The sequence below is a fragment of the Mastigoproctus giganteus genome, chromosome 9, assembly GCF_048544385.1.
Source record: "Mastigoproctus giganteus isolate SK-2022 chromosome 9, ASM4854438v1, whole genome shotgun sequence".
In the NCBI taxonomy this organism is placed as follows: Eukaryota; Metazoa; Arthropoda; class Arachnida; order Uropygi; family Thelyphonidae; genus Mastigoproctus; species Mastigoproctus giganteus.
Window position 1 is genome coordinate 70,578,738 of NC_143583.1, and position 15,666 is coordinate 70,594,403.

General features: G+C 36.4%; 1 protein-coding gene across 2 annotated transcripts in view; it reads left to right on the forward strand.

The window, feature by feature from the left end:
• betaCOP (coatomer subunit beta) overlaps positions 1–13,052 on the forward strand; it is a 234,667-nt gene extending 221,615 nt beyond the window's left edge. For both annotated transcript variants that reach the window (XM_090381759.1, XM_090381760.1), the window contains exons 21-22: positions 5,701–5,853; positions 12,890–13,052. In XM_090381759.1, the coding sequence (XP_090237885.1) occupies positions 5,701–5,853; positions 12,890–12,961 (225 nt within the window). In that variant the 3' untranslated portion in view covers positions 12,962–13,052. The remainder of the gene's footprint in view (positions 1–5,700; positions 5,854–12,889) is intronic.
• Positions 13,053–15,666: the final 2,614 nt, after the last annotated feature.

Here is a 15,666-nt window from a genome sequence, read left to right on the forward strand (position 1 = left end):
GGGTTCAAGCCCATGACCACCAAATACGGAGGATGCAGAAAGGTCAGGGAATGACCCCGCATATCCCCGGAGCAATATGGCCTTAGTTGCTAATGCTCTCAAATAACAAACAAACAGTTCTAGAATGTGCATCAGTTTTTTTTTTTTTTTTTTTCTGGAATTCAAGAATATTCTATAATTCTTGGGTATTCTTCTAGAATATTCCAGAATTCTAGAATATACTCTATTTCTAGATTATTCTAAACATTAGGCAGAATTAAGGAAGTGTTCTGGAACAAAAAAAACTCACAAAATAACAATACGGCATAATATTTAGGCTTAATTTTTTAAGGCCTTAAGCAAAGACACAAAACAGATAAACCATGATCCTTGTAGCTGAAATTCTGCTCTTTCAAGTGGTGGCAAAAACGAGAGAATTGAAGGTGTCCCACATTAAGATATTTGCTCCTTAAGATAGGTCAAATTTGACTTTCAAATTTTGAGTCAATCTTTGAAGTAAAATATCTCAGCCAGAAAACAAGTATAAGAGCTGATATTTAGTTACGCTGAATTCATGCAGTTGGTAAGTGGAATGTCCAAAGAACACAGTACCAAAGGGTTTTTTTTTTTTTTTTTTTCAAAGTTATGACTTTCAAAATTCTTGCTTAAATTTCTTGCAAAAATTTAAGTTTTAGACCACATTGTAAAAAATGTGGTTTTTGAGCCCAGGCACCAAAAGTTTTGCATTCCCTGCCAAAGTTAACAAGGTATACCAAGTTTCAGAGCACTACCTCTCACCGTTATGCAACAGTAACACTTAAAACTTTGAAAATTTTTTGTGATTTATTCCGCATAACACAATTGACCTCCACAAAAAAGGTGCTGGTGCCTCAAGCATACTACAGTAAACCCCCGCTATTCGCGGTCGCTGATTTAATATAAAATGAAACCTAAAAAAATGTGAATTTTAAAGCGCCGTGAACATTTTCTGCCATAAAAAAAACATGGGCGTGGCTAAAATTATCTTTCCCGGTCAAAACAGCACTCAGTGGGTGGGGGCAGAGGGGTGACAAAATCGCAAGCGTGGATGTTTCTCGCTAATCCTTGTTCAGTATGTGTTATGTGCTTGTCATGGAAGCTTTCGTCGTTTGCTTTTAATTTATATGCTTATAAATTGAATAAATTTATCAATTTATAAATTGATATGCTTACAAAAATGATAAATCTACCATTTTGCAGTGTAAAACAGACTTTTTCGAGTGTGTTAATGGAAGAAGTGACTTTATTGTGGACAAGTTCTTTCTAACCCCTACAAAAATATGACTACGAATAACAAGAGAAATGTGAAAATATCAAAGAAGGCGATGACATTAGCGAATAAAATTGAGTTATTAGATAAAATTTCTAATGGTGAAAGTGTCTCCTCAGTGGCAAAACATTATAAAATCAATGAGTCAACGGTACGATCAATCAAAAAATCGGAAGAAAAAATCCATCGTAGTGTCCATGAAAATGCGCTAATTGCTTCAAAAATTTGCTCTGTAACTCGTGATGTTAAATTAGAAAAAATGGAAAAGGCTTTAAATCTGTGGATAGAAGACCGAACTCAAAATAAGATTCCGTTAAGTTCACTCATCATTCGTGAAAAGGCAAAACTCCTTTATCAACACTTTAGCGAAACAGGTGATAGCACTGATGGGATAAGTTTTTTAGTTAGCAAAGGCACTGGGTTGAAAGATTTCTTTGAAATTTCCAATTAATATTACATTTAATATTAAATTGTTTCTTATTTTCATGTCGATACCTTATGCTTGCATTTCACTGTGTACTGTCTATGTACATAGTCATATTATGAAAGGACATATAATACATACAAAGACAAAATTTTAGACTAGTTTTTCTTATATTTCATACTTTGGAACGGAACCCCTTTATTACTATGGGAGCCGTAACTCAGTACAGTAAACCCCCGCTATTCACGGTATCTGTATTCGCGGTTTCGCGTATTCGCGATCGCCGATTTAATATAAAATGAAACCTAAAAAATGTGAATTTTAAAGTGCCATGAATATTTTCCGCCATAAAAAAACATGGGCGTGGCTAAAATTATCTTTCCCTGTCAAAACAGTGCTCAGTGGGTTGGGGGGAGAGGGGTGACAAAATCGCGAGCGTGGATGTTTCTCGCTAATCCTTGTTCAATATGTGTTATGCGCTTGTTATGGAAGGTTTCGTCGTTTGCTTTAATTTATATGCTTATAAATTGAATAAATTTATCAATTTATAAATTGATATGCTTACAAAAATGATAAATCTACCGTTTTGCAGTGTAAAACAGACTTTTTCGAGTGTGTTAATGGAAGAAAGTGACTTTATTGTGGACAAGTTCTTTCTAACCCCTACAAAAATATGACTACGAATAACAAGAGAAATGTGAAAATATCAAAGAAGGTGATGACATTAGCGAATAAAATTGAGTTATTAGATAAAATTTCTAATGGTGAAAGTGTCTCCTCAGTGGCAAAACATTATAAAATCAATGAGTCAACGGTACGATCAATCAAAAAATCGGAAGAAAAAATCCGTCGTAGTGTCCATGAAAACGCGCTAATTGCTTCAAAAATTTGCTCTGTAACTCGTGATGTTAAATTAGAAAAAATGGAAAAAGCTTTAAATCTGTGGATAGTAGACCGAACTCAAAATAAATTTCCATTAAATTTACTCATCATTCGTGAAAACGCAAAACTCCTTATCAACGCTTTAGCGAAACTGGTGATAGCACTGGCGGGATAGGTTTTTTAGCTAGCAAAGACGCTGGTTTGAAAGATTTGTTTGAAATTTCTAATAAATATTACATTTAATATTAAATTGTTTCTTATTTTCATTTTGATGCCATATGCTTGCATTTCACTATGTACTGTCTATGTACATAGATATATTATGAAGGTACATATAATACATACATAGACAAAATTTTAGACTAGTTTTTCTTATATACTTTGGAACGGAACCCCTTTATTACTATGGGAGCCATAACTCAGTATTTGCGGCATTTCTCAGGAACGTAACCCCCACAAATAGCGGGGGTTTACTGTATATTTTGAACTGAAATTTTGCACAGCTTCATTTGAAATCTGTTTAAACATTCATACCAAGTTTCAACAAAATTGAAATTCCTATAATCCTTTGGAATGACCCAAAGGATTATAGGAAATTACCATATCTCTCTTAACTTCCAGTATATGGGACATCAACTACCATGCTCCCCTTCCCCATACCCTGCTTCTTCCTACTAAGATCTATAAGACAATCAGTCCCAGTTATTGGTATTAGTAATCATTTGATTGAGCTTGTGTCCTTCGAGAATTGGCAACCCTTCCCTATATCAGTGAATTATCAGTGGAGAGAAAAAAACATTTCTTTAATACCTCATAGGTGCTGTTTTGTGCAGTACAGTTTTTTTTTTTTTTTTTTTTTTTTGGTAGTTGTTGGCGCATTGGCTTCTGTGGCCATAATGCACCTCCCAAGGTTTTTTTTTGCAGTACTTTGATCCAAGCCCGAGGCAGGATTCGAACCCGTGACCTTTGGGTTGCCAGGCAGGCACTTTACCCACCTGGCTAGCCCGGTCGGCGTGCAGTACAGTAGTTTTAATTTGCTATAAATTTGTAGTCCTCTAGAAATGGATACATGGGCAAAAGATGTTTATGTACCCTGTTGACTGCAAATTGAAGGTGTTAAATTAAGCCCAAGAACATGGAAACAGGATGATGGAAAGGCATTTCAGTCCTTCTCCAACTGAAAAAATTATCTTTACTTGTAATGTATGCAATAAAATATTTTTTACAAAATTTTCCTTCAAGAAACTACATCCGTCTTATAGTCCATTACGTCTTATCTTCTGGCAAATAACAGTAATTTAATTGGAGAATACCACGCCCATAAAGTAAGAGATATCTCAGTGCAATAATTGTTTCAAATATTATGTTGCAAAATTACATTATGTATGATGTTATACAATTATATTCATAATGTTATAAACTTAATAAAAACACTTTTAATATTAATTAAATTCCTATGGAACTACAAAAAGGAATATGAAGTATTGCTACAATTTTGAAAACTTATAACTGGCAGGTGGCCACTTGTGCTTAGTACTGCATATCTCTCTCTCTCTCTCTCTCTCTCTCTCTCACTCAAGGTTGTGTCAAATTGTTTCATTTCTGGAATGAACTCTAAAGCAGAACATCGTAGTTCATTGTACATGGTAGAAATTTCACCTCAGAACCATAAGCTTTACTTTTCTTCAACAATATCAAGCAATTTGTTAGGGCATGAAGTTGTCTACTTAGTATTCGTGAACATGATTAGCGACTCATTGATAAATAAGCAATGGATTACTTAGAGTTCCTAGGTTTTACGATTCATACATGTTTACCATTTAGTGAACCTTTTTAAAACTTAGATTGTCATTTGAACAGTGTTACAGCTGTCATTCATTTGTGTTTATCCATTATGCTGGCTGAGAGAAAATTAATTGGCCTAGAAGAATTGTGAAGTTACAAAATGGTTGTACAGGTCATTATCTATTGTGGAAAAGAATATATTGTCAGATAATCTGACTGTATTTTTTTTTTTGCCTGTAGCAATGAACTGAATGCTGCAGTGCTGCTTACATGAGCATATGCTTTGATCTTTTGCTTGCCTGTTAACAGCAGGATTACTTTGTACAAAAGCAAGTGGCCAAGGATTTTTACTTTGCTTCACATGCCTTGAAAGCTTTGAAATTTGGCAGCAATGTTATTACTCTGGTGAGAACAGCTGGATCTCCTGCACCCCCTCCCCCCAAAGCATGGCTCTATAACATATGCATAAAATTTTCAGACTACAGTTGTCTTTAGGACTATACATAAGGAGTGAGGGTAGCACCTAAATCACAACACAGATGGGGTCCTCAAACATCTGTTAAAGTTTTGTAACATAGTTATATTATAGTTATAACAAAAGGTAGAGAGCCTCCAAACCAACTGAACACCCAGATCTCAAAATATCATTTCATGGTCAAATACCATGAAATGATAAAATTACTTCCCTTTATCTATACAGTTATATATTATATCACAAATAAGAAGCCATTTAATAAATGCTAGTAGCATTTATTAAATTTTTTTTTTTTTTTTTTTTTTTTTTTTTAGTGTTAGTATGCAAAACACTTATTGTTGTAAAGTGCAATTTACTTTTTTTAATTTGGCACATAACTCCCATGATTACAGCAAGCAACCGAAAGGTATATACTGTAATTCATTGTGAAGCACCTCTTTATGATACACGTACTTTTACTAATCCCTTTTGTATTTCAGTTTTGAAATTTAAGGTTTATCTTTGAGTTGTATTGTGTAGCATACACCAAAATTGATTGAACAGTACACTGCTATTAAATTTCACTATCTCCCATGCTTCTCCCCCACCCAAAAGAACTTTTTTGATTTTGCAGGTGTGTTCCCATGCAAGTGCATTTTATAAGTTACTGTATTTTATAATTGTGTAGTTACATACTGGTATAGTAAATAAACAGAATAGCAAAAACATTATATTGGTAATGCATATATAATTTAGATTGAATTAGCAACTGTTTATTTCCTTTATATTAATCTTTTTTTTTTTTTTATTTCTTTTTTTTTTATTTCTTTTTTTTTTATGTTAAAATATTTATCGTTCATATTTAAGGCGCTTTCTGGGGACTGTGGATTTCTCGCAGCAAATCTTTATGCAAGGTCAATATTTGGTGAATATGCTTTAGCAAATGTAAGCATTGAGAAAAATCCCCTAAGTGAAGATGCTCCAGTAACAGGTCACATTAGGATCAGAGCCAAGAGTCAGGTAAATATTTTGTTTATAAGGAAAAGCAGCAATTTTTGGCTATTCCTGTAAACAACTTTGTCAGACAGAATTGTAGTTCAAATAGGATGCAGTTTTTTGCATCCTGTTTATGTGAACATGCCCTAATTACTATTAGGATCCATATCCATGTTGATAAGTAGTAGTAGGGGTGTGTGTGTGTGTGTGTGCGTGCGTGCGTGCGTGCGCGCTTCTCTGTTGGCAAAAGCAGTTATTAATCAATCCAAACTCAATTTTGAACAAGTATGTGGTTTTTTTTTTTCCCAAGCAGTAGCTGAACCTTTTAGACTCAAAAAAAAAAAAAAAAACTTTTGACTGACTACTGTTCAACTTGATGGCTCAGTTGCATCCTCAGCTAAAGATAAAGCTGACTTATTAGCATCCTACTTTTCCTCTAACTCTTGTATCGATGACATTGATAAATCTCTATCTACTATACCAAAGACACTCCACTCAGTGCCTCCTGTGGGCTTCCAACAGAAGCTTGTTAAAAAATTCTGAACAATCTTGATGCCAAGAAAGTGCCAGGCCCTGGTGATGATGATCTCAAAACCTTTGCTGGGCTTGCACCTGTTTTACATTGCCTTTCATACTTCCCTATTCTGCTGTTTTTCCTTCTTCATGGAAATTGCTCACATCCAGCCACTTCCTAAAAAGGGTGACAAATTCCTCCTTCCTTTCAATTATTTTCCCATTGCAGTTACCTCTATACTTTACAAAGTAATGGAGAAATCCATCAACTCTTAAAACTATCTCATCACTCCATCTGATCAGTGAACACAATATTGGTTCCATCAGTGTTGATCAACTGGTAATATATTGGCTAATTATTCATCTTTGGAAAAGTTCAGTGAAACTTAGGCAGTTATTCTAGATATTTCTAAGGCTTTTGATTGCATTTAGCAAAGAGGTCTTCTAAATTAGCTCCCATCTGTTTTTGCAAACAGTTGAATAGTCAATTTTCTCTCTGACCACTCTTTGTTGCTGGTGATGGTGCTCTGTCATTCAGCTTCTTGTTTCATGCTGGTGTTCAGTTCTGTTCTTCCTTTCTCCCACCCTTTTCCTCTTGTATATTATTGACCTCCCACTGACTGGACTGAGTTTTAGTATTAGTGAGGTAAAACCTGGCTAATTCGAATTTAAAGGAATCAAAATGCATCTATTTTGATTTAAATAGGTTCAAAGTATCTATATTAGTTCAGAACATTTCAGTATCAAGAGAATTTTTTGTCAGATACTCTTATTAAAGCTGTACAGAATTTTGGTGAATTTCATTTAAAATATTAATAATATTTTAGTTTCATTGTGGAAGACATTCATGTATAGATGGTTGTCTCATTATTTTAATCAGTATGAAAAAGAATTATACTGTGGTAATTCAATAAATAAATATTTTATAATGCTAGGTTTTGATTTTGTCGTGAGTTCAATGAATGCAGTCTTACATTAATATGTTAAAATAAGTACTGTGTTGTTTATTATCTACAAATATACATCTCTGCTAAAGAGAGAAAGGAAGATATGTCTTGGAATATTATTTGCTGTTCAATATTTAATGTAAACGAAAAAGGGTGATATTTTTTTCATTATCCTTATCATCAGTATCACATCTTTTTTCATTATCACATTCTGTAAACTTCATAACTATGGACAAACTGCTCTTGCTAATTACACTACATGAGCTGATGACTAACTTGATGTCACTTTAGAACAGCCGAGAGTGAAAACTTTCGTTGTCTGGGTACAGCTGAAAAAATATGTTTACCGACGGCTATGAAATTTTACCTTGGTTGTGTGAAATTAAATGGTTTTTTTTTTTTTTGTGTGTTTGTAAATAAGTTATTTATGAAAAGGGTTAACATGGAAGCTGCTTGCTGAAAGGAAAATTTTACAAAATTATAAAACAAAATAATGCATAAGAAAAGTAAAACAAAAACTGCGACAATTTCCAGAATGTTAGAATTATTCAATTTGAACACAAAAACATGTAATAATATTAGTATTAGTATTAGTAATGGCTGCATGGTGCAAGAAAGCCTATGGCTTATGCTGCACCAGCCAAAAAAAAAACCCTAATAATTAATAAAAGAAAAGGAAATTAACCCTACCATCCTATGCATTTCCCTCACCCGAAGTACAGTCCAGATGACTTTTGAATTTCCCCAAACTGTCAGCCTCTTCCACCCATGTAGGCAACTTATTCCAGTAATTTATAACTCGCTGGCTAAAATAAAACTTCCTGCAGTCCAATCTAAACATCTCCCCCCGTAACTTGAATTTATGTTTCCTAGTTCTAGCATCATTTATAATCTTGAATTTCGTCCTCATTCATTTTACTGATGCCTCTCAGAGCCTTATACACCTCAATCAAATCTCTAAGGTGTCTAGTTTCCAAACTCTGCAACCCACATATTTGAAGTCTTTCTTCATAAGGATGCCCTTTTGTCGATCTCATTAGGGAATATATTTTTATATATTCTATCTATTAACTTGGGTTGGCAAAGTAGTATTGAAAAGCTCTTGAAACACTTCAGATTAATCTCTTCCATAACTAATATCTTAATTTAAATACACCATAAAGAATGGATGGCAGCGCTAGAAGAAAGAATTATACATAATAAACAACACAACACTCATTTTGACTTTTAACATGCGAGAAATTTAAAAAGATTTAACATACCTCATTGAGAATTCCTGAAGAAGAATTAATGTTTTTAAATCCTCCAGTTTGAAAGTATGTTCTATTTCTCTGAATCATATGCATACTGCGACTTGAACATGCTTGAACCTGCATTGAGAAACCATAATGTGAGTTACAGTTCTGTGTATTGTCCATGATTCCTAGGCACAATATGGCCTAAGTAGCTCTTGCACCAGAAAACACCACAACAACAACCATGATTCCTCTTGTAATTCTGGTGTGCGGAATCATATAGTGATTTATGTAACTGAGTGAATAGCAATGTAAAATTAAAAGGTGTCATATACGAGGGGTTTCCTAAAAGTAAGGTAACACTTTTTTTTTCTTAATAATGGTGAAAGGGAATGAGATAAAACGTGGTGAACAGATAGACCCGTTAATAACGTTCAAAAAGACCACCGGTGCAGTGTTGCAATACTGTCACCTCATAGTAGATTCCAGTTACAAAATGGCAGCTACCATGCGAGTGCGGTCCAAAACAGGTGTTTGTGAAGCTATTTACTTTTTGCAAGCAAAAGGCTCTTCACTAAGGGGCATTCATCGTAAACTGGTTGCTGTGTATGGTGAAAAGGTGATGACAAAGAAGCAGGTGTGTTTTTGGTGCAATGAATTTAAATCGAATGTAAGTCGATTGTTCACGATGTCCTTGGCTTTTGAAAGGTGTGCTGCCACTGGGTGCCCCAACAATTGTCAGAGGAGGACAAAGCAAAACGCATGGGGATGTGTCTGGAGAACCTGTTACGATACAGCAACGAAGGAGATGATTTTCTCACTCGCATAGCCACAGCAGATGAAATAAGGTATGAGGTATGTTCGTGTCAGACGGCACCTGGGATTTCTCCCATCTCCGCGTGTGTTTCGCTGTATCGAGGACAGTACATTGTCAAGCCAGAGACTTGAAAGTGTGTGGGTGGAGTCTGTGCAGTGTGATATGTTGTGCCCATTGTTTATCCGGCTTATTGGCCGCCAGGCCCCTATTGGGGCCCGACGTTGCCCATACCCTGCCACGTGGAGGCTAGCCGGGTGTATCCAGTATCACAACAATTTGCTCTGGCAGGTCCTGCCACCTAGTTTCCTGGGATTTCAGTGGCTAGGGCCTATTAAAAAAAAAAAAAAAAAAAAGTTTATGCATTTGACATTAATGCTTAATGGGATTGCTGTTAGGAAATCGCTGGTTAGGGTTGAACACTAAAGAGATGTGTTAAAGGCCAAATAGGTCGGGCAAAATTTTGATGTTATTAAATTTAGACGTGTAACGCGAGATAAAAGCTGATAGTGTTAGATATCTTAGAGATTTGCACAAAACCGGTAGAATTTAGACGTTGGTTATAATTTGGCGGCATTGTTAAGGGCTGTACTCGGTTGATTTAGTGAGAGAGGGGGGTGGGGGGGATTGAAGACTGGGGAGGAAACAGATAGAATAGGGATGGATAGAGTAGGCATCCCCAAAGAGGTCAGTGGAGACGAGCCCCACCAGGCGAAATATGGGGGGTAGGCAGGGAGGAGAGGAGACAGAGATCCGTCTCCTCCATTCCCTGCCTGGGGATGAGGTTTTAAAGGGAACCAGGTTAGAGTACCCAGTTCGGATCGCCAATGGCGTGTTGGCAGCAAAGCCGCAGAATGTCTTCGTCGGTGTCATGTCCAAGGAGTGTCGAATCTGGTATAAAGGTCCAGCTGCCCATCCTGCTCTGGGGGTGGGATATGTTAGCTGGCAGTGGGGAACCTACCAGGTGAGGGGGGGGGGGAGACACACACATTTACTTCATTCGTAATGTGCATTCTCGCTCTACTTGCATTCTTTTTTTTTCTTTTTTTTTTTTATTTATTTTTTTTTTATTTCACTCAACTCATTCATCTTTTTCTCACACACCAGGAGGGGATGCAATGATGGGTAGCGTAAATTTAAATACTAATGAAAACTAGGGTTAGTGTGTACTTAACTTAGCATTTGTGGTTTGTGTTCTTTTCTCTCACGCTTACACTTTTATTCATTCTTCTAGCTCTCATCTCATTTATTCGACTCTTTCTTTCTGCACTGCACTCTCTGGGCACCGCAACTTACTGTTATTCTTCAGTTGTGGTGCAGGCCTAGCTGCAAGGTTTTTTTTTTTTTTTTTTTGTAGGCCAGGGGAGAATGCAGTGATAGTGTTTATGTGGTTTGTAAATGTTTGTTGATACAGTATATATAAAGTAATGTAAGTTATTTTTAACTTTGTATTCTTTCGGCCAATTACATTTGCTCTTCTGCTCATTCCCATTCACTTTCTCTGCATGCATTCCCATCCCCCTCCCCTACATTGGTTTGGGGCCCCAGGTTCCTACACATGGCATGGTAGTCATGGGGAGTTTTGTTATGTCAGGTTTCTGTCAGGGTGCAGAATAATGCTATCCTAACAGTTTTTAAGTCATCATCTGGGTGTGGTGGGAAACTTGGGCAATTTTACTATTGATTATTATTTAATTGCTGGGGGGCTGAATTGCCATCCTTTGCATTGCTCTGCGCATTTCGAAAACTTTCTGTGTGAAAGATGTAAAAGCAGACGAAATGTGGGTTCATCACTTTACCCCGGAAAGGAAACAAGACTCCATGACCTGGAAACATCCACAATCTCCTGTGCGCAAAAAATTCAAAACTGTTCCCAGTGTCCGAGGCACCTCCGTAGCCAGGTGGGCAGGAGCGGCAGTGCGTAGCACACGCTTCTTGATTAGACCGGGGTTCAAGCCCGTGACCACCAAATACGGAGAATGCGGAAAGGTCAGGGAATGACCACCGCATATCCCCGGAGCAATATGGCTTTAGTTGCTAATGCTCCTAAAAACCAAATAACAACAACAACAACCCAGTGTCCGAAAATTCATGGCCACAGTGTTCTGGGATCACCGAGTTGTTCTGTTGATGGATTTCCTCCCGAAGGGAGGAACAATCAGTGCACAGCTTTACTGTGCAGCATTGGAAAAACTGAAAGCCAACATTTGACACAAACAACCAGGACTCCTGACAAGCGGTGTGATTTTGTTGCATGACAATGCAACTCCACACCACTCGTGAGTTGTTGCGCCATAATCATTGGGAAACTGTGTCACATCCCCCCCCCTACAGCCCAGACTTAGCGCCTTCAGACTTCCATTTGTTTGGCCCTCTGAAAAAACACTGTCAGGAAAGCATTTCATCCTGGATGAGGAAGTTCGCCAGGCGGTGCGACATTGGTTACTGCATGTGGGCATGGACTTTTTCAGTACTGGTATTGATAAACTGATCCATCGTTGGAACAAGTGCATCAGTAAAACTGGAGACTTTGTGGAAAAGTAGTGCATGTTTACTTATTTCTTGGTGTGTAATTTCAACTTCATATTATTAAACATCATCAAGAGAAAAAATGTGTTACCTTACTTTTCGGAAACCCCTCGTACTATATGTGATACATTAGCAAATTTTCATTATAGCTCTAATCAATTTGTTATGAAGATGTTTGCCTATAGTTGGCAGCTTTTTCAAATTAGACAAGCTATTCATAGTGGAATCCAATCCACTACGAATTTCATTGTAGACATATTTTGAATAACCTGTACTAAAATGCATATAAAACTCAGTCAGAGGAATTGATGGTGACTTTAAAAGACTCCATTTCGAATAATCCGAAATTGAATTAATCAGAATATTCTGTAGTGGCAAATTATGCAAGGAAACAATCTTATACAGCATCAGGGAAAACAACAAAAAAAAAAAAAAAAACATACACATACCACTATCGACATCTGCCAATCCCTCTAATAATTTGTCTAATCTTAACTTCATGAAGCTACCCACTTCCACAACATCAGATGAAAGTTTGTTGCAACTATCCATTTTCAATTTAAACGTGTGTGTGTGTGTGTGTGTGTGTGGTTAAGAGAGAGAGAGTGATCCAAGAAAGTAAGGATACCATCAGCATTTTGTTTACTCAAAATGCTGATGTAAAATTCTCTGACATTATCTAGATATTTCTGAGAATCTTTATCCGCAATCAGTTAAAAAACATACAAAACAATTTCTTTTCCATTAACCAATTGGTGAGTTTGCTTTGGGCATTTTATATGCCAAAACCAAAGCGAAAAACATTTTTAAATAGAATATCTGTTCGAATTAAATCAGTGTGAATTTTGGTCTTTTGGAAACCCCTTGTACTATACGTGATACACTAGCAAATTTTCATTATAGCTCTAATCAATTTGTTATGAAGATGTTTGCCATTTCAGTCTGTATCATTAATATGTAATTTATCATTAAATTACCATATATGCATTATTTTATTTAACTGGATAAAAATTATTTTGCAGGGAATGGCCTTAAGTTTAGGTGACAAGATTAATCTTACACAGAAAACATCAATAAAGACTGCAGGGGCTTAAAATTCTGCTACCCTTATAAGTAAGCTGCTGAAGCTGTGTACCCCTCCACCCTCACCTAGTGTTTGTTAATGTAGAAAATCAAAAATTTTGTATAATAATGAGAATAAAATGTACAGAATGTAATTCCTTATGTATTAACTTAATTGAAGTAAATTATTTAACAAAATAGTAATTATGCTGTCTCCTCAAAAATCAGTTACTCTTTGGCTGAATCAAATATGTCCTTTGATTCAGCCAAAGAGTAACTGACCAAATCAAGTTGTAACTATCTTTTTCAATTTAAATTTTTGTCTCCTTGTGTGTATCATCTCAAAAGAGTAAAGATGTCATCAGCATTTATTGTACTTAACCCTTCTTTAGTGTTCTTTAAGATTTTCATTTGAAAGACTGGCCACACTCTGTATGAACTATGTACAAAGGCCATCTGTAATTGAAAAACCATGGAAAATTAGATAGTTGAATGTTTCTATAATTATTTTTTTTTTTTTTTTTTTTAATTCTATAGTTATATGTCCACAGCTGTGGACATATAACTATAGAATTCAAAAAAGTTATCCATTCTTTGGTGTGAAGAAGAGATAGCATTATACCTTCAGTTAGATCACTATACAGATCCTTAGTTTCCAGTTATTGCAATTTACAGAACCTCAGTCTTTCTTGGTAATTTATCCTTTTGTGCCCCAAACTAATCTTGTTGCTCTTCTTTGCACCCTTTCCAATGGATATGTCCTTAATAAAATAGGTTTACAAGCTGTATGCAGTGTTCCAGGTGTGGCCTAACCTTACCAACTGTCTTATCTTATACAACAGGATAATCATCTTTATTGGATAATCAAGGAGAATCAACTTTACTGAAATCTAAGTTTATGAGATCAAAATTATTCTTTTTATCCATTTCTCTTGTGATTGCTTTATGGCTCCACCCCTGTCAAAATGATCTTGCATTCTTTAACTGTTGACTATTATTTTTCCTGGCACAGAGGTCAAACTTAGGTCTGTAGTTATTCACTTTCTTCCTTTTGAACCACCCTTGTGAATAGGAGTTACATTTTCACATCTCTAATTTGTAGTGACCTCTTTTAGATGATTTTTTTTTGACTAATTATTAAAATTATGAAAGGGCGTAAAATTATGAAAGAGCATAACTTATGTTAAACAGTCCATTTGCCTCAAAAATCCTAATATTCATTTTTATTTTTTACAGCTTGAAGAAAGGATGCTAGCCCAAATTATCACTTTCGGTAAAATGGAAGGTAGAGCATTTATGAAATACCCGTTTCTACAGGGGAAAAAACCAAAGGAAATTCATGCTAATATGTTGATGTTAGGATAACAGTGTCCATTCTATTCAGCCATCAAAAGCTAGATTGCAAAATTTTAAATAGATTTTTTGACACTGAGAATGCAGAGAGAATGGGAAAACCAGTTTCTGCAACAGTGCCTGAAAATGTTAATGCCATTCATACAATAATATTGTCTGATAGACAGGTTTCTGCTAAACAGATAGCAGAGATCTAGGCATGTCCTGGGAACATGTTGGATATGTTATTTTTGATATTTTGAACATACAGAAACTATCTACCAAATGGGTCCCCAAGTATTTGAATGCTGATCAAAAGCAACAGTGTCCTGTCTTCAACTGTGATTGTTCACCATTTTGAAGGTGCCAATGATTTTTTTGGCACAAATTGTGATCATGGATGAAGCATGGTTGTTTCTTTATGAAACAGAGACCAAATAACAGTCAGAGGAGTGATGCACAAGTATATGTGCTTTGGGTGACTGTAGTTCAAGCCTGCATGAATACAGAATACATTACTGTTCTTGTATTCCCACTGCCTTGTGAACTCCTAACTGTGGTCATACTTGAGTCTGTCTCTCTCTCTCTCTCTCTCTCTCTCTCTCTCTCTCTCTCTCTCTCTCTCTCTCTCTCTCTCTCTCTCTCTCTCTGTACCATGTCCGTTTAGGACGTTGATGATCACGGTCTTCCACATCTCTCAATCTTTTGCTGTTCTCAGCAGGTCTAGACTCCATCTATTTCTTCTGTTTATACTTCAGTATAAATAGAAAATTTATTTAGTGCATATGAGTTATAGTAATACCAGATTAATGTACCAACTGTGTGATCCTACACATAGGGTAGCAGAAAATGGGAAAGAAAAAACCCTAGGAGGTTAATTTTGTAGTCAGATATGAAGTTCTCTGAGGGAGACAGTAAGGCAGGCTGCTAGAACTGCTCCTCCGTAGCCGAGTGGTCAGGAGCGGGAGTGCAGTAGCACACGCTCTTTGAGTAGACCGGGGTTCAAGCCCCTGACTGCTGAATACGGTCAATCTGCCAACCCGCACTGGACCAGCGTGGCAGATTATGGTCCATTTCCCTCAGCATGAATTGTTGAGGAGGCTTCCATCCTGCAGTGGGTTGATAATGGCTGCACTTTACCTTTATGCAGGTTTTACCAGCAGGGATAGGGAAGTGATTATCCCTTTGTAAAAGGGATAATCACTTTGTAGTGATTAGGTCACAGCTGGAATACTGCACATGTCTAGAAGTCTCACTTTAGGAAGGATATGGATCTTTGGGAGTGGGTGTAGAGAAGACCAACAAGATTGGTGAGGAGAATGAAAGGTTGCTCTTACCAGAAAAGGTTTCAGTTTTTCAAATTGCAGCATGAGGAGGCTAAGCACTTTGCAAGGAGATCTGATTA